Below are 25,206 nucleotides of genomic sequence, written 5' to 3'. Positions count from 1 at the left end.
CTTAATGCTACGTGTCATAAGTTTGTTCCCCAGCAAAGGTGGGTTGTCTTGACTTAACTCTGTTGCCACCGGAATGAAACTACATGCCAACAGCTCTACTGCTCTGTATCTTACAAGACTTTCCTTGTCTTTCCCTTGAAGTTTAGAGACTATTTTCGTAGTCATTTTTGTTACAATTGTTAATATTTATAAGCTTGTGATTTTACCCAACACAGATCCTCTGTCCAGTTTTCTTGAGTGTGTCACTTCTGGGGAAAGAGAAGGTTGCTGACATTCCCATTCGTGGGGGAGGGGGGAGAACGTGTCTCACTTTCCTGCCTCACTTTTCAAGTTAAGGACTTTTCTTTCCCCCCTCCACCTCCCCAGCCATTTGCCAAACAAATCTGCAAACATTCAAACCTTATTCTTTTTTCAAACATTTTGCTTTTCACTTACGAGAGCTTCCATAGTTTCTCATGCTCTGTCTTGTTTCTGGCAATTTTAGGATTATAGATTCTTTCCCATTTTTGTCTCTGTTACTAGATCAAAAAATCAGGCTGTCACTTCCACAAAAGAATGCAATTTTCACACATTGGTCCCATTACAGAAATAAAGTTGAACTTATCAAAATGCACTCATGAAAACTTTGTATATGGATCCCATAATATCTATCAGTAAAGATGACTGGTTCATAAGCGTGCACCATTCCTTGCAAATTTAAGCCTGGTTTCTGTTAGATACTTTTTGGGAAGGGAGGACAGATGTGTCACTGACTCTTAGACCAGCTAACATCTCTCATTTTCCTTCCCCACCCCCCACATTAATTCCCAGAAATTAAAATGGGGAGCTCCCAATTTCAAATACCCCCCTATAGAAGAGTTTCCAAAGACAATGAATGTGGCATCCCATCTTGATTCTTCCAAAAGTAACCACACATTTTTAGGCTCACTGAATGCCTTGCCTGTCCTCACCCCCCCCTCCCGATGTGGAGTAACCTAAGAGATACTAGTGTAAAGCCCCTGTCAGCCTGGATGCTAGTAGTCGCCCTGGGGGGGTTTTTGCCCCTCGGTCCTCTCATCACAGAGGGGCTCATGAATAATGCCATTGTGACTCATGCATAATGAACCCCAAACCCACCCACCCCCAAATGTGCACCTGGCACGGCCCCTCTCCTCCCTCGCGTGCCCTGATTGGCTGCTTCCATCCCCTTCTCCCTCCCTGCTGGTGGTGACAGCCTCACTGCGTGGCTGCAACTTGTCTTTGCGCCATGCTAATTGGCCAGGCAGCGCTGTCTATCAACCCGCTGGCGGAGGGGCTACCATGCCTGTTTGGTGCGGCAGGAATGAATTGCTATTAAAACTCGATCTTGGCTCAGCAATGCTACAAACGAGAAAGATCTTGGAATTGTTGTAGATCACAAGCTGAATATGAGCCAACAGTGCAGTATGGCTGCAAGAAAGGCAAATGCTATTTTGGGCTGCATTAATAGAAGTAGAGCTTCCAAATCACGTGAGGTCCTGGTTCCTCTCTATTCAGCCCTGGTTAGGCCTCATCTAGAGTATTGCGTCCAGTTCTGGGCTCCACAATTCAGGAAGGACGCAGACAAGCTGGAGCGTGTTCAGAGGAGGGCAACCAGGATGATCAGGGGTCTGGAAACAAAGCCCTCTGAAGAGAGACTGAAAGAACTGAGCATGTTTAGCCTAGGGAAGAAAAGATGGAGGGGCGACATGATAGCACTCTTCAAACACTTGAAAGGTTGTCACACAGAGGAGAGCCAGGATATCTTCTCGATCCTCCCAGAGTGCAGGACACGGAATCATGGGCTTAAGTTACAGGAAGCCAGATTCCAGCTGGACATCAGGAAAAACTTCTTGACTGTTAGAGCAGTACGACAATGGAACCAGTTACCTAGGGAGGTTGTGGGCTCTCCCACTCTAAAGGCCTTCAAGAGGCAGCTGGACAACCCTCTGTCAGGGATGCTTTAGGGTGGATTCCTGCATTGAGCAGGGGATTGGACTCGATGGCCTTGTAGGCCCCTTCCAACTCTGCTATTCTATGATTCTATGATCTTTGAACTTCTTTGAACTTCCTCAACTATCTGCACGCCTACGCTGCTCAAGGGTTCAGTTTAAAACAGAACTGAGCAAAATAGGTCTGATAGATCTTGAGTATAACCCTAATGCTGCCCTATTCTTATATAAGATTAGGACTCATTTGAGCCGTTGAGTTGTAAGTTCGAAATCTGTCTTTGCTTCCTTGCAGTTCTACATGCTGAATTTCAGGTCGAATGATCAAGTACTGCAGTGGGTCAGAGTGGAGTGCCAGGGCGTCCCTCCGTCATCAAAAGACAAACTTGGAGTTTGGGTTTATAGAAATAAGTAAGTAGGCAGGCATGAGATGACTCCTGGCTGTTCCACCTCTCCCCTTTATGTCTCCTGGAAATGATTGTGTGATAACGTGACTGCCTGCAACTAAAAGCAGTAGCAGGAATTGGCTTTGCGTGTGGCACGTTCGTTGTGATTTCTCAGTTGCATGTTCTCCTTGCCTCCCTGTTCTTTATTGTAATGTTGTTCTTTTTATGTCATTTGTAATGCAGTTTGGGTTAATTAGATTATTCTATTATTCATCTTTTCTAAGCCTTACTTTCATTCAAACATGGATCTCTGGGCAGCATCCCTAAAATTTCCAAGAATAGAGCAACAATAAAAACCAGATTAACATCATAAGAACATAAGACACGCCATGCTGGATCAGACCAAGGGTCCATCTAGTCCAGCACTCTGTTCACACAGGGGCCAACCAGCCATCAGCCAGGGACCAACAAAGCAGGACATGGTGCAACAGCACCCTCCCACCCATGTTCCCCAGCAACTGGTGCGCACAGGCTTACTGCCTTGAATACTGGAGATAGCACACAACCCTCAGGGCTAGTAGCCATGGATAGCCTTCTCCTCCAGGAATTTATCCAACCCCCTTTTCAAGCCATCCAAATTGGTGGCCGTCGCTACATCTTGTGGTAGTGAGTTCCATAGTTTAACTATGCACTATGTGAAGAAGTCCTTCCTTTTAATTGTCCTGGATTTCCCACCCATCAGCTTCATGGGATGACCCGACGGGGTTCTAGTATTTTGAGAGAGGGAGAAGAATGTTTCCCTATCCTCATAGATTGGGGAAGTGGTAAACAAAAAACATTCAACCATGAAATAAACTTAAAATTGCGGGACAAGTGAGAATGTTTGGCTGTGATGCCGAAAGCAATACAGGGCTGGCACCGGTCTGGCCACCTTGAAGAGTTTATTGTAAGCTGCCCGGAGTTTTCATATAAAAATAGGCAGCCTGTGAACGTGTTAAATGAATTCACTTAATGTCCCATTCTGTCTGCTATCTACAGCATGGGTTCTCAACAAGGTGGGAATTTTAGGGTTCGGGGGGGGGGAATTGGGACCACTATTCAGCAAAGTGTGATGTCCTGTAGATTATGTCTTCCTACACATGTTATTAAAAACGTCCCAGAAAAGTGTCCTGTTGTCTGCAAAAGCCAGGCCTTTGCTCTCTTTTCCCTCCCTCCCTCACAATCCTAGAAGTTTCAAGCCTCCCATTTAAAGGGGCAATGCAAAGCATGGGAGCTGAGAATGTAAAAGGAGCCATGCTTTGCGTCGCCCCTTTAAATGGGACTAATATAGAAAAATAAAAGATTTTCAATATTATATGCCTATTATTTGGAATGCACCTTTTGAGTTAGACTATCATGGGAAGGGAGGGGGGAATTATATTCTGACCAATGGTGAAAGGGGGGAATGGAGCAAAAAAGGTTGAGAACCAGTGATCTAGAGGCAGCTTTGCAACCAGATAAAACCAGACTGGGATGTGATTTCAACAACTTTTAAAATGCCGTAAAAACAGCAACCAGAAGGAAGGAGAAACGCCAAGTGGAGAAATTATGTCTAAAGTAGCAGCATATCTGGCTGTTCTCTTCCTGGGCGTTGTAGGCCTTTTCTTTGTCGAAGCAGGCATAAGACTGCGTCCTTAGCTTTGCATTTATTATTCCAAAACCTCAGCCGCAAAGTCCACCTGTGAGCCTCCGCTGGCAACCCATTCTACCGCCTTGGAGCCACCACTGTGATAGTTGGGGGCTCCCTGTGTGGGTGGTACTTTCAGCAAAGCCTGCCCATGAGATCTTCCTGGCAGCGTGTTGGGGTGGCTGGGAGTGGGTTGGGGGTGTTCCTTTCATTAAATCCCAGAAGTGCCTCTCAAACACACCAGCGTCAGTGGTGGTAGACGCCGCCCCGATTCATTCTTCCTTACAAGCGGAAAACTCCTTTTCTGACGGTTGCCCTGACTGTGCCGGTAGCTTGACTCTTTCTGTTGCTCTTTCCTTTCCTTCTGTTGAACAGGCTCATCTTTTTTGGTGGCTACGGGTACTACCCCGAAGGCAAGCATATTGGAACGTTTGAGTTTGATGAGACTTCTTTTTGGGTAAGTCCTCTGCTTTCCCCCCATGCTGGACTCTCATAGAATCATAGAATAGCAGAGTTGGAAGGGGCCTACAAGGCCATTGAGTCCAACCCCCTGCTCAGTGCAGGAATCCACCCTAAAGCATCCCTGACAGATGGTTGTCCAGCTGCCTCTTGAAGGCCTCTAGTGTGGGAGAGCCCACCACCTCCCTAGGCAACTGATTCCTTTGTCGTACTGCTCTAACAGTCAGGAAGTTTTTCCTGATGTCCAGCTGGAATCTTGCTTCCTTTATCTTGAGCCCGTTATTCCGTGTCCTGCACTCTGGGAGGATCGAGAAGAGATCCTGGCCCTCCTCTGTGTGACAACCTTTTAAGTCTTTGAAGAGTGCTATCCTGTCTCCCCTCCATCTTCTCTTCCCCAGGCTAAACATGCCCAGTTCGGAGAAGAGAAGATTGAGGGGAGACATGTGGGCCAGGCGCTGCTTATTTTATTTATTTATTTATTTATTACATCTCTATACCGCCCAACAGCCGGAGCTGTCTGGGCGGTTCACAAAAATTAAAAACATTCAAAGTATAAAACAACAGTATAAAACCATAATATAAAATACAATATAAAAGCTCAACCAGGTAAAAACAGCAGCAATGCAAAATTACAAATTTAAAACACCAAGTTAAAATTTATTTATAGACTGTCAAAATGCTGGGAGAATAAAAAGGTCTTCACCTGGCGTCTAAAAGCATATAATGTAGGTTATTTAAGGAAAACTGCCAACCTGCCGTTGTCTGCATTTTTACTTACATTTAATAACATCAGTGCTTTGAAGGGATAGACATCTCAATACTACAAAAAATCCCAAAACCCATATGCTGCCTCTGCTTTGGCCAACCTCTGTGGAAAGAAGGTTCCCCTCTTGAGAACCATCTGCTTCCCAGCAAAGGTTTAACGCTGGCAGCCAATCAGTTGCAAAGGCCGTGCCCGTGCCTGTATGACCTGTGGTCAGGGTTAAAGCTAGAGATGTAAAATTTCTGGAAATTTTGAAGCTATGGAAAAAAAAACGTTTTTTTTCTGGGGGGGTTTCAGAAAAAAACGGAAATTTTCAGAAGAATTGAAATAATGCAATATTAGCACTTTTTACGGATTGAAAGTCACTTTGTTACTTTAGTAACATAAAATGTGATTACGTCCAAGTTGGTTTGGCATAAAATTATTACATTTGGTACATTAAAAGTACAGTGTATTCAAACAATTATTACAAATGTAATTTACTTTTTAACTTTTGGGGGGGTAACAAATGGTGCTACAAGCTCCTGAACTGTTAGGAACCTGTTCAGTTCTGCCAGTTTATGAGGAGCAGGCAAAAAAAATCAATTAAAAAAACAACAGAAGAAACCACCAACATTAGTAACAAAGAAAATTATTTATGTTTCCTCTAGTCCTCCAGTGTCAAGACATAAAGCCGCCATTCCCATAAAAAGAACTGAGAAAAAAGGGGGAACCAGGATTCAATGAATATGCATGAAATTTAATCAGACTCATTTTCTGACCTAGCTATCACTATTAGTTTCAGTCTCTGCTTCCATGGCAGTGCTGCCCCCTAGAGGCAGAAATGCATCTTGCTCTTGCATTTGAGAGTTGTAGTCTCAGTTTGCAACCTAGGACTTGCTTGTCCTTTATTAATTTATTTATTTATTACACTTATATACTGCTCCCATAGCCAGGGCTCTCTGGGCGGTTTACAGAAATTCTAAAATTGAGATAAAAACGAGTATACAAAATTTAAAATTCTAAAACACAGAACATACACACATAAAGCATTAAAAACCGTTAAAAAACTAAACATGTGGGTGATTAAGATGTGCCGCCATATGCCTGGGCAAAGAGGAAAGTCTTAACTTGGCGCCGGAAAGATAGCAGCGTTGGCGCCAGGCGAGCCTCGTCAGGGAGATCGTTCCATAGTCTGGGGGCCACCACCGAAAAGGCCGTTGGGGCACATACGTTGAAATAATTTGATACTGTACAGTTTTTAGAAATCATTTGGAGAAGTAAATATCTGAACACCTTGTCTTAAACATTTTATTCATCATCCTAAAATAAAACATTCTGTAATCTTTTTTTTCTTCATTTTTTTTTCAATTTTTCCAATTTTTTGGGGAAAAAACAAAAGAGGCTTTGGAAAAATTGAGAAAAAAAGTTTTTTCTCCTAATTTTTCCAGGTTTTTTCCAGGCCTTCACATCTCTAGTTAAAGCACATGGTGTGTGTGGGAAAGGACCCAGGTTCAGTCTCAGGCATCTAACTATAAAAAGAATTACAGCTAGGGAAGACCTTGGAGAATTCACAGCCAGTCAAAAAAGAGCACTGCAGGCCAATGGTTTTAACTCAGTAGTAGGCAGCTACCAATGAGAAAACAAGACGAGCCCTACAGGATCAGACCTATCAAGTCTACCATTCTTACAATTTTTATTTATTATTTATTTATTTATTACATTTTTATACCGCCCAATAGCCGAAGCTCTCTGGGCGGTTCACAAAAATTAAAACCACAAAAAACATGGCCAACCGTACTGCTTTTGATATGGGAGGTAATGTACAGCCTTCCTGACTGGTAGCCTTATCCTTCATAAATTTGTCTAATCCACTTTCAAAGCTGTCCAGGTTGGCGGCCATCACTCCCGGTTTAGGGAATGTCATGGTTGAACTATGTGCTGTGTGAAGAAGTACCTCCTGTCTTTTGAATCTCCCGCTATACAGCTTCATTGGGTGACTGTAGGTTCTTGTATTATGAGAGAGGGAGAAAAATTTCTCCTTGTGCATTTCCCCACACCAGGCATAATTTTATACACCTCTTTTACACGTGTGCACACACACCCTTAACCTGTCCCTTTTCTAAGCGAAAAAGCCCCAAATCCCATACTATTTTATTTTCATTTGGACCGATAACCCTCCTGTCTCGGCATGTTTAGCGTGGAGAACAGAAGATTGAGGGGAGACATGATAGCACACCTCAAATACTTGAAAGGTTGTTACACTGAGAAGGGCCAGGATCTCTTCTCGATCCTCCCAGAGTGCAGGACACGGAATAACTGGCTCAAGTTAAAGGAAGCCAGATTCCGGCTGGACATCAGGAAAAACTTCCTGACTGTTAGAGCAGTATGACGATGGAACCAATGACCTAGGGAGGTGGTGGGTTCTCCCACGCTAGAGGCCTTCAAGAGGCAGCTGGACAACCCTCTGTCAGGGATGCTTTTGGGTGGATTCCTGCATTGAGCAGGGGGTTGGACTTGATGGCCTTGGAGGCCCCTTCCAACTCTACGATTCTGTGTCTGGCTTCAGACCTTCCAGGCAGCTCCCAGTTTAAAAGAACATGAGGGCAGCCTGTTACGCCAAATGCCGTGAGTGGCGCAGTCCCCTCCAAGCAGAGTGTGGCGGCTGTTGAAACTGCCGGCCAGGAAGAGCTGCTGACCCTTCCTCGGGTGTCTCTGTTTTTGTCTAAAGAATTCAGGTCTTCCTCGAGGCTGGAACGATCACGTGCACGTCCTGGACACGGAAACCTTCACGTGGAGCCAGCCTATAACCACGGTAACCCTCAACGAGAATCCCACTGGGCAGCACCAGCATCCTCTTATAGGAACGTTCCCCGCGTCCTTCCATTCTCACCTCGCAACCTTTCGGCTGGTGCATATTTTAAATAACCAGCCTAGCGTGGCAGTTGTGAGGACGAGGCGTAATCCCGCTTGAAAATCTTGTCTGGAACTTGCCAGGTAGCCTTAAGCCAGCCACGCTTTCTCAGCCCCCGATTCTTATAATCAGAAACGATAATGCAGGCCGACCTCGCAGGGCTGTTTTAATGTTCTCTGAGAATAACCCATGTGGAAAGGGCGTTTGTCTCTGGAGGGGAGGGTGTGTCTTTCCCTTGCCCAGAAAACGTGAGTGGGCAGTTGTGGGGGAAGGGGGAAAGGCAGGATTTTATCTGAGATCCTAATGACGTAGGGCGGGATACAAATGTTTTAAACAAATCATAAATACTACTAGGAAGCAGCAAGCATCTGGTGAAGCACCTTAGCTGGCAGAGATACACAGGAAACGGCCTCTCACTCTTTTGCGCGTACCACTCCCCTGGTGCAAGGACGAGTCCCCATCTTCTCACCTGCTCCTGCTGTAGAAGATGCCAGGCGGGGCCAGGGAAGAATCCTGCTTGAAGCCCTGGAGAAATCCGGCCGATCAGCGCCGGCGATACTGGGCTAGATGAGGCCTAAGCTCTGGCTGGATCTAAGGCCGCTCCCTCTGCTCCTTCTGAGTAACTCTTTCTGGACTTCTCCCCGCAGGGTAAATCACCGTCGCCCCGAGCGGCCCATGCTTGTGCCACGGTTGGCAACAGAGGCTACGTCTTCGGAGGCAGATACCGAGTGAGTGCGAGGGCGCCGGGGCGGTGCTGCTGCCCTCTCGACGTGCAAATCGCTCACGTCTTTTCCTCTCTTCTCAGGAGTCCAGGATGAACGATCTCTACTTCCTCAACCTGGACAGCTGGGAGTGGCATGAAATGTCAGTAAGCCCCCCCCCCCACTTCCCCTTCTTGTGGTGGGGCTTGTATCTAGCATGGGACGTCCTGCGCACCTTTTCAGGTTTTGCCTGCCTTGCATTATCCCCGTGGGGCAGCCCCTGTATGTCAGGGGCCTGTTTAGCCTGGAGAAGAGAAGATGGAGGGGAGACATGATAGCACTCTTCAAAGACTTAAAAGGTTGTCACACAGAGGAGGGCCAGGATCTCTTCTCGGTCCTCCCAGAGTGCAGGACACGGAATAACGGGCTCAAGTTAAAGGAAGCCGGATTCCGGCTGGACATCAGGAAAAACTTCCTGATTGTTAGAGCAGTACGACAATGGAACCAGTTCCCTAGGGAGGTTGTGGGCTCTCCCACACTAGAGGCCTTCAAGAGGCAGCTGGACAACCATCTGTCAGGGATGCTTTAGGGTGGATTCCTGCATTGAGCAGGGGATTGGACTCGAAGGCCTTGTAGGCCCCTTCCAACTCTGCTATTCTATGATTCTATGAAAAGCACGGCTCCTCTTCCAACATTAAATCCACCAGTTGTTCTGTCTGCCCCTCCCTCCATCGGCTTGCCAGGAAAACATAAGTTGGAAAAGACCATGCGGTGGAAGAGATTGCGGCAGGTGAAATTTCTCCAAAGCCTGTCTTGATGGTTGATAGAATCACAGAATAGTAGAGGTGGAAGGGGCCTATAAGGCCATTGTAAAGGAAGTCAGGGTCCACCTGACAACCCTGCAAGGTAGGCTCCTGGACCAAACGCCCTAGACTCCCAAGTTGCCCACCTCCCTGCCCTGTCCGCAACCGGGACGAGACAGATTTTCACAGGAATAAACCCACAGACACACAGTTAGGGACCAAAGCAACTTTATTGCAATCGCTAAGACTTAACACGTGAGGCCTTGGTCATAAAACAGCCCCTTGAAAGAATAGGAAGGGGAAGAATAAGGGAAGGGGAGAGGAAGGGAATGTGGATAAGGAAGAGTGAGGAAAGAAGGGGAGGAAAAGCTCTAATACTTAGCCATTACCCCAAGAAGCATTCATATGACCCCACACCCAGCCAACATCCGGCTGGCCTTCTCCAGAATACCCACACACGTTAAAACATTAAAAAACCCTTTCTAACTCCGAGCGACTGGCAGAGTTGCCACAGACCTGACCTTCCCACTTGACATACGCACGCACCACCAAGGAAGACGGAGGAACTTTTTCATAAAGCTTTTTATCCCTTTTGGGGACCCCAGGTCCCATGACCTGAGTAAACCAACCCGTGCTCTTCCCGGGCTATGGGCCACCCTCCTCCCAGAGGGGCCAGGCCACCTCTTGTTCCCCTAGCGCAGCCTTCCTCAACCTGGCGCGCTCCAGACGTGTTGGACTACAACTCCCAGAATGCCCCAGCCAGCTCTGCTGGCTGGGGCATTCTGGGAGATGCAGTCCAACACATCTGGAACGCCCCAGGTTGAGGAAGGCTGCCGTAGCGGAATCCTGTTTCGTGTGTCCAACGCCCCGATAATCTCCAGGTGCCCGTGGGAGTTGGACTGGCTCGGGACAGGAATGACCTTGGCTGGTGGCCACCAAAGCTCGGCACAGCCAGTTTGAACAACAGACCACAGATCCTACCTAGCGGTAGATCTTACACCCTCATAGCAACAGCAGGTTAAAGGCACAGATTTGCACCCCTATCCTTCACAGCCATCAAGTCCAACCCCCTGCTCAATGCAGGAATCCCCCTTAACGCATTGCACCAGACGACACTCTGGATTCGAGGGCGTCCACGGTTCTCCTATGTCCAGTATCCCCTCCCCACTGTCGGAAACAAGTGCTGTTGCTTACAGACAGTTAAACCTTTTAAGCCCTGGCCACAATTTCTTCCCATGTCAACCTTGTTCAGACAACACGCTAAGCCACGGTTAGACCACTAAACCTTTTACAGCAAATGGTTAGTGAGCGTGTTTCAACCGGGGTTGTTATAGCCCCCGTGCTTAGGAATGCTTCACACCACGCACTAAGCCATCACGTTGAGCGCAAAACGCTTAACCGCCGTGGCTTCGCGCGTCGTCTGAACAGGGCCGATGTTTCTGCTTCCTCCCCTGCTGTAGAGTCACGCAAGGCATTTGCCCCGTTGGCCGGTCTTGGCATTCTTTGACTCCGGTTTCATCGGATCACCTCTTCCTCTTTGGCGGCTTCACCACTGACAAGCAGCCGCTGAGTAAGTAAAGCCCAGGAGACCGAAACGCCGCCTTCGGTGTGTGCATGCAAGGACCCTTCCGTAGCAGCGGTCCGACACGCTCCTTCAGTCGGTGGGTCGCATTTCCCCCTTCCTACGATGATCCCACAAGCACAAATTGAGCACAAATTTATGAATCTTCAGGTGACACCCGTGATTTTAAACCCCGGATTAGGCTGTCCCCAAACACAGCGTCTCCTGACAATCCTGGGGAACGCGGCTCTCAACAGAAACGCGCTAAGTTGAGAGCCAGGATTCAGAATCCCGTGTTCTGTTCAAGATCTAATGTTAACACATGTCCCATCCTTGCTCTGATCTTACTCCCTTTTACCCTTGATTTTATGTATTAAAATGTATTACTAATGATTTGTTTTATATGCTTAGGTTATCTTATTGACCTTTTGCTTGGAATAACTGTACCTTTCTTTTTCTGGTCTGTTGACTGTAAATCAGCTTTTCTCAACCTGAGGCGCTCCAGATGTGTTGGACTACAACTCCCAGAATGCCCCAGCCAGCTCTGCTGGCTGGGGCATTCTGGGAGATGCAGTCCAACACATCTGGAGCGCCCCAGGTTGAGAAAGGCTGTTGTAAATAAAGGATGGATGGATGGATTGAACGCGCTCTGTGTATTGCAGGTGATGCCTGGATCTATTACATCAGTAAAAACGAATGGATACAATTTGAGCACAATTATTCAGAGAAACCCCGGTAAGCAGTGGGACGCGGGAGGGGGTTCCCCCAGCCCACAGGGTGGCCTTCCTCTGCAGCAGCCACCTCCAACCTGGTGCCCTCCGGATGTGTTGGATGAAACATGGCCAGGCTGTCTGGGAATGATGGGAGTTGCAGTCCGACACATCTGGCGGTCCCTGGGCCGGGGGAGGCTGCCCGCAGTGGCAGAAACCTGCTGGAGAGAGACGCGCACGGTTCTCGCCCGCCTTCCTCTCCCTTTCACTCCCACCATCAGTATCCCCCTCCCCCCGCCCTGTGGATTTGTTCTGTCCCCGGCCTGTCTGTACTCAGTACTGGCTATGATTTGTCTTCAGCCTCTGGCACACCGCCTGCGGCAGTGACGAGGGAGAGGTGGTCGTCTTTGGGGGATGCGCCAACAATTTACTCGCCCATCAGAAAGCAGTAAGTGGGTTTGTTTCCTGTGCGTGGGAACTCTGGGTCGCTGGCTTTTGCCTGCTGGGGGTAGCAGGTGGGGAGGGGGGGCAGGCAGCGGAAGCCGCTCAGGGCCTTGTTTGTGGCACTCTGTTGTCCCATCATGTTGTCATTTTGATCATTAAGAACATCAGAAGTGCCCTGATGCTGCATCAGACCAAGGGTCCCATCTAGTCCAGCACTCTGTTCACACTGGGGCCAACCAGCTGTCGGCCAGGGACCCACAAGGCAGGATGTGGGGCCACAGCACCCTCCCACCCATCTTCCCCAACTCTGGGGGTTCCATAGATGGCCGCACACCCGTTTATTATTTATTTATTTATTTATTTATTTAAGCATTTTTATGCCGCCACTCAGCCAAAAAAGGCTCTCACGGCGACTTACAAAAGTATTTCTTGACAGTCCCTGCCCACAGGCTTACAGTCTAAAAGACATGACACAAAAGGAAAGGGGATTGGGAGGGGGGAGGAGGGGGGAAAGGAAAAGAAATTCAGGCACTGCAATCTTAGTTGCAAAGTTCAGCAGTGACAGTTGACAGTTGGCAGCAGGAGGGACGGGGCTCTCAGCTGGAGCTGGACCCAGGCACGATGGAGAGGTGCCTGGCTGCTGCTTCCTCCCTCACTGGTGGCCTCTGCAGAGACAGTTGGTAGCAGGAGGGAGGGGGCTCTGAGCTGGAGCTGGACCCAGGCACGATGGAGAGGTGCCTGGCTGCTGCTTCCTCCCTCGCTGGTGGCCTCTGCAGAGACAGTTGGCAGCAGGAGGGAGGGGGCTCTGAGCTGGAGCTGGACCCAGGCACGATGGAGAGGTACCTGGCTGCTGCTTCCTCCCTCGCTGGTGGCCTCTGCAGAGACAGTTGGTAGCAGAAGGGAGGGGGCTCTGAGCTGGAGCTGGACCCAGGCACTATGGAGAGGTGCCTGGCTGCTGCTTCCTCCCTCACTGGTGGCCTCTGCAGAGACAGTCAATGTCCTCTCACCCCCCCCCCCATTTTATTCACACACAATCCTGAGTTGTGAGTTGGGCTGAGAATCTGCGACTTTCTGAAGGTTTAACCAGCCTCATGGCCAAGCAAGGATTTAAATCCGGCTCTTTTCAGTGCAAGTCCCAAGTTGGGCTGAAAATCAAATATGCTTTTTCAGTCATGAAATTTCAGTACTAACGACTGTCCTTTTCCCCCCCTAGGCACATAGTAATGAGATACTTGTGTTTTCCCTTCAACCAAAATCACTTGTAAGGTATGTTTAAATAAAAAAAAACACCCACTATGAACTGCTCAAGAGCTCTTTGCCCTTGTTGAATAAACAAGGTGAGAAACCAGGATCGTTAGTATGGCACGGTGGGCGCCTAAGAGATTGAAGCAGAAATAGGTGCTGGAATAATTCTGATGAAACAAACGCCTTCTACCGGGAGTCCCTGCTAGGAATGGTGGAGAACAGCTCTCCTCTCTCGCTCAGCAGCTGATCCGAGGGAAGAACTTTTCCCTGCTGAGCACTTGAAACAGCTCCCTTTCACAGCACTCAACAGGGAAAGCTCTTATCTCTGAAAACTGCTCCGAGATAAGAGTTTCTCTCTCTGAGGGAGAGGGGTGGGGTGGGACTAGAGGAAGAAGCTGCTGAGCAATTCAGTCCTGCTTCTGAGTAGACACACACAGGCTCAGTTCAGACGACGCGTTTCTCAACAGTGGTTTTAGAGCTCCACTCTTTGTTTTAGAGCTCCACTCTTCGTTACCTTTCTAAATGACCTTCCCTTGAGCAAATCTGTATCTTGCTGGCTGGCAATACTGAATTTATTGCTGCTCAGGTTGCAACATTTGCCTTGGCTCCAAGTAAGTTGAGAGCCAGGCATCAAGACCATATTCAAGTATCGTAATGGGGGCCGGAGATTTTGCCCTTTTTATATGTGCTGATCTAGGACCCCACTGGGGGAGCTCTTAATTTATGTTAATGCGATTTTGTATTTTTATATTCCTGTATTTTTGTCTACTATTTTTATTTTAAACTATCTATTTTTATTCTATTTACTTTAGCTTATCTTTTTACTTGTATTTTATTTTTCTAGCTATGTCAAATTGTGATGGCTTATCGCTTTTAGCAATAAAGATTTCATTCAACTCCACGATGGAGTTTTTACACCATCGTTGAGAAACGTGTTGTCTGGCAGGAGAACTCCACACAACGGTGGATGGGTTTTTTTTGGAAAACACTCCACGCAGAATATCCACGCTGTACAGAGGAGAGTTCCTGCACGACCGGTGTGTGGCGTGTTGTGTGGAGGGCCCCATGGAGTTTCTTGTTGCACTGAGTGGACTTTTCCCACTGGCTACAGAGTTCCCTGGCAAGAGCGGTGAAAAGAGCGAGTGCCGCTCTAGGACAGCCACCGGGATTGTTTTTTCACATCAATGGCTGATGGGTTTCCATCAGGAGGACCGGGGGAGGAGAGCGCTTTAGGGTGGATTCCTGCCTTGAGCAGGGGGTTGGACTCGATGGCCTCGTAGGCCCCTTCCAACTCTGCTATTCTAGGATTCTATGAGAGGGCGGAGGAACTGTCACTCGAAGGCCACGTTGGATTTTTCCCAACTCCATGGTAGCCCACAGTCACACCTTGTGGAGTTAGAAAATGTTGTGTGGAGCTTTCACACTGCATTGACTAACACATTGTCTGAAAGACTTGTCATTCCCGATTCCGAGTAGGCTTAAAACGGGTAATATTCACATTTTGGGCCTGCCCACTTTAATGCTGTGCGTCCACAGATAGAATATACTACTGAGATATTTCCCAGATTGGAGTTCGGCCCTCATAATGAAAAGGGTTCAACCACCCCTGTGCTAGGGAGGATGAGTGTGGGCCTACTTTCAGAACACCCCCCCCCCAACCCCCATATGCCTACATAAAAACAGGTAGCATATCCCAAATGGGCGGCAGAAACTCATCAACGGGTCATGGGTTGTTTTGTAGCAAGTTTGTTCACAGTGTGCGGTGGGAACGCCTTGGCAAAAAGGATTCAGACAGTGGGGGAATACAGAAGCCTTTCCCATTGAGACAGCCTGAGGGGTCCTTGCCCTTCAGTCGGCCCGCCTTCCCCAACGGGTGGCCCTCCAGGTGTGTTGGACTACAATTCCAAGGTGTCGTGACTAGGCCTGTTCCCCTTAGGCTGGGGGAAGGAGTTTCAGGCAATCGATCAGAATCAGATTCTGAAGCAGAAGAGACGGCGCCAGAAACATACCCGCCTATTTGGGAAGTGGGGGTTGGGGACTCTCACGGGCTCTTCACCAGCTGGGAATGAACCTTTGCCAGACCTTATCACTGGAAATGTTAATTACACGCAGTCTGTGGGAAATCCACGTTCTTCAGAGAGGGAAGGTACTTCAGGGCTGGCTGATCCTAGAGTCCGCTGCAGACTCAGACAGGCGGGGCTAAAGGAAGGCGGGAGACGGTCGGTCCGGCTTAGCTTCTCACCAACGGCTTTTTCCGAACCAGCCTCCTTGAAGTTAAAAGCGTGCTGGGAAAACGCTTTCCCTTTTTCTTGAAAGGACAAGCTGTCGTGTTTCCCCAAACCTCCCCGTCTTACTGGGAGACGATAAAAGAGGCCTGCCACGTAATCCACAAAGCTTTCTTCAGGCCATAAACATCTCTTTTCGCCTGAAGAGATACTAACTTCAGGATCCAAATCCACTTTGTTCACTGGGATCAGTAAGGGTGGTGCCACGCCTCCTTTGTGGTCAGAAGCCGTTGCGATTCCAAATTTTAAGAAAGGCGATAGAAGCAACCCTGCCAATTATAGAGCAATTAGTTTGTTATCAGTAGCTGGCAATTTATTTATTTATTTTTATTTACAACAGTTTATTGCAGTCAATAGACCATTCCAGCAAATAAAATGTTTACAGACAAGCAAACTGAACATACCGTTAACTATTAAAAGTCAGGCGATCATAGAAGATCTAAAAGAAATGGCCAAGTTCAAAAACTTGGCCACTTGCTCAGTGATTGATTTGTCTATATTACAAAGTAAAAGAGACGTTAAGAATTCAGTTGGGTGACCAGGATAAGATTGTAAAATAGGGTTTAGAAGATCGTTTCTGGCCCCTAGATAAAATCTACAAAACAGTAAAACATGAGATACAGTTTCCACTTCACTATTGTTGCAGGGGCAGCATCTGTTGAGCACTGGAATTTTATTAAATCTTTAATTTTTAATTGTATTTATTTATTGCATTTCAATACCGCTCAATAGCCGAATCTCTCTGGCTGGTTCGCAAAAATTATATGCTACCTATTTAAATGGGAGGCTCATTCCCTGGATCAGCCTTCCTCAACCTGGGGCGCTCCAGATGTGTTGGACTACAACTCCCAGAATGCCCCAGCCTGGGGCATTCTGGGAGATGCAGTCCAACACATCTGGAGCGCCCCAGGTTGAGGAAGGCTGCCCTGGATGAAAGCATGATGGGAAATTTACAGGTGGGATTCAGAAAAGGCAGATCAATACTTGACCACTGCCTTGTGCTAAGCCATCTTGCAGAAAAAATATGAGTTCCTTTGGCAATGGTCTATGCGCTGCCCTTGAGGAATCTGAAATGCACCTTTGATTTAATTCCTAGAGATAGGCGATGGTCTCAATCGCACGCTCCTTCTGTTGACGAAAGACTGCTTACTCTCACTATATGTGCCTCTCTCGGAACAACTTACTCTAAGTGAGAGGCGGATTAGAGGATAACTTATTATTATTATTATTATTATTATTATTATTATTATTATTATTTATTTATTTATATAGCACCATCAATGTACATGGTGCTGTACAGAGTAAAACAGTAAATAGCAGGACCCTGCCGCATAGGCTTACAATCTAATAAAATCATAGTAAAACAGTAAGGAGGGGAAGAGAATGCAAACAGGTACAGGTAGGGTAAGCAGGCACAGGGTAGGGTAAAACTAACAGTAGAAAGTAACAGTAGAAGTCCCACTCCCGTTACTAAGAGCTGTATTCTTGCCCCTACGCTGTTTAATTTATATTTCAATGATTTGTTCCTGGCTTGTCGGTCGTCTGATTTCCATTCTCCTAAACTGGCAGAGACGAGAATCCGCCTACTGCTATATGCGGATGAGGCAATTCTTTTGTCTCTAACCAAGGTGGGTCTAAACCGCTGAGAAATATGGGCTTTATGGATTATTGCACAAAGAACTTGCTGAAAAACTAGTTTCAGTGAAACAAAGGTTATGCCTGTCTTTGAGCAAATGGGTTATTGGAAGTCAGTCCCGTTCAGGCATTTAGGTGTCGCTTTTCCCTCTTAGGGCATCTCATTAAACTTCCGCAGTTCAGTCTGCATTAAATATAGCACTGAAGCCCAAACTCTTCTTTTTCTCTTTTCGCCAAGGGAGGGCAGCTTGTGCCTGCCGCTCGTCAGGGGTTTCATGCCGAATCTTTGGCCCAGTTGTTTCATGGCGTTCCCTGCCCCACCCCTCCCTCACGTGTGCCGATTGGGTGTCTCCAACACCTTCCTTCTCCCCGCTGTCAGCAACAGCCTAACCCCGCGGCTGGGCTGGGGCCCACCTTCACGGCATACACTGCTTAGCCGAGCAGGGCTGTCCGCCGTCTCGCTGGCAGAGGGACTGCCTTGCCTATTTGGCGCAGAGACAATTGATAGCTATTAAAGCTCAAGCTTTGAACGTGTTTTGTTTTGGAAGTTTCACAATTTTCTGCACACCCCTTCTGCTCAAGCTTCAGTTTAAAACAAAAATGAGCAAATCTCTCCGGTAGATCTCGAGTAATAAGCCTTAAACCGCCATATATTCTTGTAAGATTCAGTCCAAATACCTTAATCTTACGTTAAACTTTATATGTTTTGGGGTCTTTTGTTTCTTGCACATATCGGTGTCCGTCTAATAAACTTTGGTGCTAGTAGAAATGCACTCAGTTTGCCTCGCGCTCCGTGTTCTGTGAGCCTGGCCTTGAGCACGTCTCTCTCTCTCTCTCTCCCCCCACAGACTGTGCCTGGAGTCCATTATCTGCTTCAAGGAGGTCCTGGCCAGCTCCTGGCACTGCCTCCCCAAGCACTTGATGCATAGCCTGAACCAGCGCTTTGGGAGTAACAACACGTCTGGTTCGTAGGAGGAGGGAGAAGCAGCCGCCGGCTACGTTGTGCACGGATCAGCCCTTCCATCTATAAAGAGATGTAATACTTTGACCATCCCTGTGTGCGAAAGGGTGACATTTGTAGAGGTTCAACGTTCCTGCATTGTAGGTCGTGCAGATTCCTTGCTTTAACCTTTCGTCGTCGTCGTTGCATGTGAATGGCTTAGAGAGAGAGAACCTATTTTTGTGTAAAAATTTGTTTGCAGTAAATGTATTTAATGCAAGTGTCAAGGGACTCAGTACTTCACTGACCCTAAAACTACTCGCGGCATACTGTAGCCTAAGCGCCGGGGCAGGGGACGGGGGACGTTGTGGCAGCAGTAGCTCAGCGGTAGAAGATCCTGCGTTGCATGCTGGAGGTTTCAAGCTCAATCCCCAGTATCTCCAGGTAGGGCTAGGAAATCTGCTGCTGCCAGTCAGTGTCGACAACACTGGGCTAGATGAGACCAGGGCCTGACTCGGCCCGAGGCAGACTCCTATGTTGGGCAAGGGGGATGGTTCCACCCAGCAAACAGAGGCGACTGGAACACTTGAAAAGCAAACCGCGGCTTTCAAATGGTAACGCTGCCGTCACACACAGCGGCAGGGACTCTGCCAGAAGAACGCGTGAAGCATGGGATTGCTGGAAGATGGAAATGCAGCCGTGACCTTCCCAACCGGGCGTGCGTGATCTCCGGGGGACACGGAACGGAGTAGGTGGCTGCACGCATTCATGCTCTGCAGCCAGGTCCTCAGAAGAGGGCCATAGTCCGTGCGGACTCAGGACAGCTGATGGCAGCAGAGGGCACTTACCTGCTCAAAGGTGGGAGGCTGCCATAGGGCCCTCCTGGGCCTTGCTCAAGGCTTCTCTGCGGCACGTTAAATGGGTTGGCAAGTACTGCCCACACCGTCAGAGTCGAAAAACACTCCAGTGTGCTTAATTAGTGTCATTGCTAGAGGCACTATGCCATTGCAGCCCAGTTGCTGGGGAACATGGGTGGGAGGGTGCTGTTGCACTCAGGTCCTACTTGTGGGTTCCTGGTGGGCCCCTGTGTGAACAGTGTGCTGGACTAGATGGACCCTTGGTCTGGTCCAGCATCAGGGCACTTCTGATGTTCTTATTGAAGCCAATGGGAGATTTCTTTCTTAATTAAATTGCCACGTAGAGGGAAATTTTCAACAGGGATTGCAGCTGAGGGTTTAACCCTCTCCTCCCCACATGACAGACACACATCCCCCCAAAATCCTCCACACTGCAACTAAGCTAAGAAAAGAGCACACCTTCCATCGGAGTTAATGGAAGCTTTTCTCCGAAGTTTAATTGCATTGTGTGGGCAGATTTCTTCCAGGAGGAAAAAGAGAGGTGTGGGAGCAGAAAAAGATTATTGTAATTGAAGAACTAATGATTGGGGGTGATCTGGGCCAGGGGGTGTAACTTAATCTAAGACTTTATTGAATTTGAGGTAATTTGGATGAGAAATTAATTGGCTGGCAGTGAATTTTAAATAAATCATAACTTCTAAATTTGCATAACTAGCATATAGAAATTTTATACAGATGTGTGCCCAATGGACCTAAGCCCTGACAGAAGTGAGAATAAAATGATGAAGGGGCCGGAGCATCTCCCCTGTGGGGGAAGGTTACAACAGCTGGGATTGTTTAGCTTGGAAAAAAGGAGGCTGAAGGGAGACAGGATAGAGGTGTGCAAAATTATGCATGGTGTGGAGAGGGAGGCATTTCTCTCTCTCTCTCTCTCTCTCAAAATACTAGAACCCAGCAGAGTCATCCCATGAAGCTGACTGGTGGGAGATCCGGGACAAATAAAAGGAAGGACTCCTTCACACAGTGCATAGTTGAACTCACTAAAACAAGATGTAGTGATGGCCACCAATTTCGATGGCTTTAAAATTCCTGGAGGAGGAGAAGGCTATCAATGGCTACTAGCCCTGATGGTTATGTGCTATCTGCAGTATTCGAGGCAGTAAGCCTGTGTGCACCAGTTGCTGGGGAACATGGGTGGGAGGGTGCTGTTGCACCATGTCCTGCTTGTTCATCCCTGGCCGATGGCTGGCTGGCCCCTGTGTGAACAGAGTGCTGGACTAGATGGACCCTTGGTCTGATCCAGCATCAGGGCTCTTCTGATGTTTAAACCATGGTTAGGAATGGTTCACACGACAAGTCATAATGTTTAGCTCAAAATGCTTAACCACCATGGCTTATAGCATGTCGTCTGAACAGAATCTATGAACTACACTGGGCCGCTTTGCTTTGTGGGAGAGGACAGCCAGACTGCATATTTGGTACTCAAGCAGATATGGCAGCAGAGCTAAAGTAATATTCTGGAATGGGAGTTGCCTTGGTGGATTAAAAACCTTAATCAGCCCACAGGAAAGCCTGAAATTCTAAACCCATTAAAACTTCTCCCATAGCTGCTGAATGTACCATCTTCTTTCTAGAGGAAGCAGCAGAGGGGGCAGGCTTTGAATAAGTGCCTCAAGACTGTTCAGTAGAAGAGGGTGCAGCTTTCTGCTCACTTGCAAACCGATGCAAGCATCCATGGAACTGGATTTCATAGAATCATAGCATAGCAGAGTTGGAAAGGGCCTACAAGGCTATCGAGTCCAACCCAATCCACCCTAAAGCATCCCTGACAGATGGTTGTCCAGCTGCCTCTTGAAGGCCTCGTGTGGGAGAGCCCACAACCTCCCTAGGTCACTGATTCCATTGTCGTACTGCTCTAACAGTCAGGAAGTTTTTCCTGATGTCCAGCTGGAATCTGGCTTCCTGTAACTTGAGCCCGTTATTCCGTGTCCTGCACTCTGGGAGGATCGAGAAGAGATCCCGGCCCTCCTCTGTGTGACAACCTTTTAAGTATTTGAAGAGTGCTATCATGTCTCCCCTCAATCTTCTCTTGCATCGGTTTGGAGTCTCCTCCATCCCCAAAGATGCAGGATAGGAAAAATGCCAGACTAGCTTAAACACCTTTCACATACGGGCCCCTCTGAAGCTGAGATTGATTGATCGATCGCTCTTGCCTCCTCTTTCTGCCCCTTAAGGATCAACTGTAAGCACATGATGTCAGAGTACTGGACTTTATTAGCAAAACTGGGAGGAGAGGCGGTGAGCATATGTCACTTCCGTCATTGGGCACAGACAGTCCAAAGCTGCAGGTCTGCGATGCTGTGACCGGCTGCCATCACTTCTTTTTCAAATTTTGGAGGTTAGGAGCCGACACCTTCACTTTGCCTGGAATATTTCTGGATAGATCTGTATCCTATGCAAAAGAAGCACACAATTCCACCTTCATTAGATTAGATGCAAAGAGTAAGGGGTTGTTCTGCTAGCAGGAAACAATTAGAAAAACGCAAGTGGCAAAAACCAGATAAACTTGAGTTCAGCCCTGTTCAGAAGACACCTTAAACCACGGTGGTTGAGGGTTTTTTGTTAATAAAAAAAACCTTAACTTCTGAATAGGCCGTGAGGATGGAAAACAGGGTGGTCAAGACTTTTAATGCAAGCCACTGTTCATCCCCCACTTTTCAAACTGATTTTCTAAACCCGGGAATGTCTTAAATTTGGGACCACTGAATTAACATGACTGTGTACTCCTATGCCCACAGCTGGGCAGAGAAAATAAGTTCACAGGCTTTGCTTGGAAGATATGAAAGTGGGCACCTCTGCTCTCACGCAAAGCTACGGGTCTGTTTCATACCCAGAGAAGGAGCTTCTTACCTTCACACTGCGAAAGAGATCCTTCTCTCTCGGGGTCGCCTCCTTAGACTGCATGAAATTATGCAAAGCCGTCTTGGCAGCTGTTGGAAAAGCAAGGCATGATTTTAAATGCAAAGGGGGTCCTCAGTAGGGATGGGAACGTACACAGTTTATCCAGTTAGAACAGCCCTGAAAATAAGTCCACAACTTCCTGATGTCCACAGCTGGACATCAGGAAAAACTTCCTGACTGTTAGAGCAGTATAACAATGGAACCAGTTACCTAGGGAGGTGGTGGGCTCTCCCACACTAGAGGCCTTCAAGAGGCAGCTGGACAACCCTCTGTCAGGGATGCTTTAGGGTGGATTCCTGCATTGAGCAGGGGGTTGGACTCGATGGCCTTGTAGGCCCCTTCCAACTCTGCTATTCTATGATTCTATGATTCTAACTGCTACCACCCAACAAACGTTTTCCTATCCTAACTGTCCACAATGCATGTCATTGGGGGGGGGGGAAGCATTCCTCCCCTTGAAATGTCTTTTAACTGGTCACCTGGAGGCGATTCTTAATCACCATAGATGAGGAGAGGAGTGGTTTTTATAAACTAGATAGTCCTCAGGGTCAACCTATCCCTCCAGCTCTTCAGAGAGGACCTGCTTGAGCGGCCAGCTTGTCCCCAAACCCTCCACAACGCGTACACCTTTCTCTACTGCTTCAACTCCATACTGCAATATTTAAAAAATAACGAAGCACAACTATTTAATCATTGCGAATCGTCCAGAGAGCTTCAGCTATTGGGGCCAAAGATAAAATTAATTAATTAGCAACCGTAGAATTGCCCAATAAACATTAACGTCCAAAATCACTCCCCAAATATACAAACTCAGCTAAGAGGAGGGCTACTCCGAGGACACCGTTCAAATGCGCGTCTAAAATGGAGCCGGGCCTCAAAAGAACCACCGGGCAACGCCAAGCACTTCTTGCATGTTTCTCACCACCAGGACATCATAACAATCCCCTCCACTTAAATCATCACTTGACGATGAGCTGCCTTAGAATTCATGACCGCCGCTGTTGAGGCAACCCAGTGGAGGGGGTTGCCAGCACAGCCGTCCTCCCCCAGCGGGCGGGAAAGTCTGCTTTTTAGGCCAACGTGCGTTTAATGAAATTCCGTCTTCTTCACAAGTCTTTCCGCTGCTGTTATTTCACAGATGGTTCTGTTGTTTTTGAGCCTCGTGTGGCACAGAGTGGTAAGCGGCAGTTACTTCAGCCGAAGCTGGTTCTCAGGCAGCCGGCTCAGGTCGACTCAGCCTTCCATCCTCCCGAGGTCGGTAAAATGAGTACCCAGCTAGCTGGGGGAAAGGGAACCGCGACTGGGGAAGGCCATGGCGAACCACCCCGCTACAAAGTCTGCCAAGAAAACGTCAGCGAAAGCAGGCGTCCCTCTAGGAGTCAGCAATGACTCAAGTGCTTGCACGAGAGGTTCCTTTTTCTTTTTCCTTTCTGTTGTTTTTAATTATGAGCTGCCTTGAGTGCAATTAAGTGTAGAAAGGTGAGATATAGATTAATGTAATAAGCATAAAAGTACGGCAGGATTTTGTGAGGGGTGTGTGTGTTATCAGAAGATAATTAAGAGAGGCGGCGGCTAAAGGAAGCAGGATTTTTTGTGTGTGTGGAGGGGGGGAGACCTTAGCAGGAAATCTGCCTTATGACCCACTGAGTAATGGTGCTTTCTGGGTTTTCGATCCTCCGGCTAGCAGGGCAAACTGGCCGCAAAGTAACGCATACCTTTTCCTTTTTTCTGCGTCCCCGGCGTCAGCTTGACTTTGTATCTTGAAAACAAGAACAAGCACAAGGTTTAATTGGTGGCTCGTGAACTCCAGGGAGTGCCACAGGGGCCGGGCCGATGCCACTCACTTGTGGTTGGTCATGGCGGTGTAAGGCGCGCAGAACGGGACGGCGAAGAGGAGGACGTCTTCCAGGTGGGGCTGCCCAGTCAGGGAGTCCAAGAGAGTCTGCCCTTCCTGGAACAGCAAAGGACGCGTGAGGCTGCGCAAGGAGTACGTAGCCCCCCACCCACCCACCCTGCTGGCGGTCTGACTCCTCTCCTTTCCACGGTGTTTGCCCTTATTGTACCACATTATAGGAATATTTAATTGTAGAAGTTGGTGTCTAAATTGACTGCGAGTTGCTTCAAGAGGCCGCTGGGTGAGGAATGCAGGGGGCACTCGTTCATTTCGTGCAATAAAGCTGGGGGTGGGGTGAGGAACCGGCTTGTTGCAACGCCAGCAAAAACGAGTGTGGGGAACAGGCAACGTGACTCCTTTGGTGGGGTGGAGAACAGATTCCCTGGCCAGGCCACAACTCCCCTTCTGTTCAGGACAGGGGTGGGGGTGGGTGGGTTTCAAAGCCTGAAGGCCTCCAAACCCTCCCCCGGAAACTGTGCAGCTCACACTTACCTCGTTGGTGTGCAGTTCGGGATCCTGTTCGTCCTGCAATGGCCAAACAAAACACAGAAGCCTTCAACAGAAGAAGGAAGCAGGTGCAGAGAAGCCGGGCTTGTGGGGCGGGGGAGGTTGCACACTCGGGAGCGCTCCAGGCTGCCCTGGGGGAGGGGAAGTGGGGCACCCAAGCCCGTCACGGCTCTCTGGGAGCCTGCTCTGCGGCGCTCACCTTCTCATCTGGGGGCTCCTCCCAAGCCAGGCCGTGTAATTCGGGGGGGAACTCTTCGATCCTGGCTCTCTCCAGCGGCCTCTGGCCCCCTCGCAGTTTCTGGGGCTGTTTCTTCGCGGAGTCTTGGTTTCCCTTCCCCTTCTTGGCTTTCTTTGGCTTCTCTTCCTTGGCTGACCCTGCAGACTGGATTTGGCAGACCGAGAGGATTAGAATCCAGGACCCGAGACTAGTGATTATATATATATATATATATATATATATATATATATATATATATATTTATTTATTTATTATTATTTATTTATTTATTTATTGCATTTTTATACCACCCAATAGCCAAAGTGCTCTGGG

The 25,206-nt window shown here is 48.1% G+C and overlaps 2 protein-coding genes across 2 annotated transcripts in view; one reads left to right on the top strand and one right to left on the bottom strand.

Moving 5' to 3' along the window:
* The window catches only part of KLHDC2 (kelch domain containing 2), a 31,406-nt gene extending 12,682 nt beyond the window's left edge, over positions 1–18,724 (top strand). The window contains exons 5-14 of the mRNA XM_063118288.1: positions 2,242–2,357; positions 4,374–4,455; positions 7,931–8,014; positions 8,761–8,841; positions 8,919–8,977; positions 11,078–11,187; positions 11,841–11,913; positions 12,249–12,336; positions 13,546–13,598; positions 18,346–18,724. Of these exons, the coding sequence (XP_062974358.1) occupies positions 2,242–2,357; positions 4,374–4,455; positions 7,931–8,014; positions 8,761–8,841; positions 8,919–8,977; positions 11,078–11,187; positions 11,841–11,913; positions 12,249–12,336; positions 13,546–13,598; positions 18,346–18,469 (870 nt within the window). The 3' untranslated portion in view covers positions 18,470–18,724. The remainder of the gene's footprint in view (positions 1–2,241; positions 2,358–4,373; positions 4,456–7,930; positions 8,015–8,760; positions 8,842–8,918; positions 8,978–11,077; positions 11,188–11,840; positions 11,914–12,248; positions 12,337–13,545; positions 13,599–18,345) is intronic.
* Positions 18,725–21,550: 2,826 nt separating this feature from the next.
* Positions 21,551–25,206, bottom strand: part of NEMF (nuclear export mediator factor) — a 49,824-nt gene continuing 46,168 nt past the window's right edge. The window contains exons 28-33 of the mRNA XM_063118280.1: positions 24,856–25,038; positions 24,642–24,674; positions 24,100–24,206; positions 23,971–24,014; positions 22,205–22,284; positions 21,551–21,746 (exon numbers count right to left, since the gene is read on the bottom strand). Of these exons, the coding sequence (XP_062974350.1) occupies positions 21,669–21,746; positions 22,205–22,284; positions 23,971–24,014; positions 24,100–24,206; positions 24,642–24,674; positions 24,856–25,038 (525 nt within the window). The 3' untranslated portion in view covers positions 21,551–21,668. The remainder of the gene's footprint in view (positions 21,747–22,204; positions 22,285–23,970; positions 24,015–24,099; positions 24,207–24,641; positions 24,675–24,855; positions 25,039–25,206) is intronic.

Source organism: Elgaria multicarinata, chromosome 2 (genome assembly GCF_023053635.1).
Source record: "Elgaria multicarinata webbii isolate HBS135686 ecotype San Diego chromosome 2, rElgMul1.1.pri, whole genome shotgun sequence".
Taxonomy (NCBI): domain Eukaryota; kingdom Metazoa; phylum Chordata; class Lepidosauria; order Squamata; family Anguidae; genus Elgaria; species Elgaria multicarinata.
Note: the sequence above shows the minus strand (reverse complement) of the source record. Positions and strands in the feature narration are given on the sequence as shown.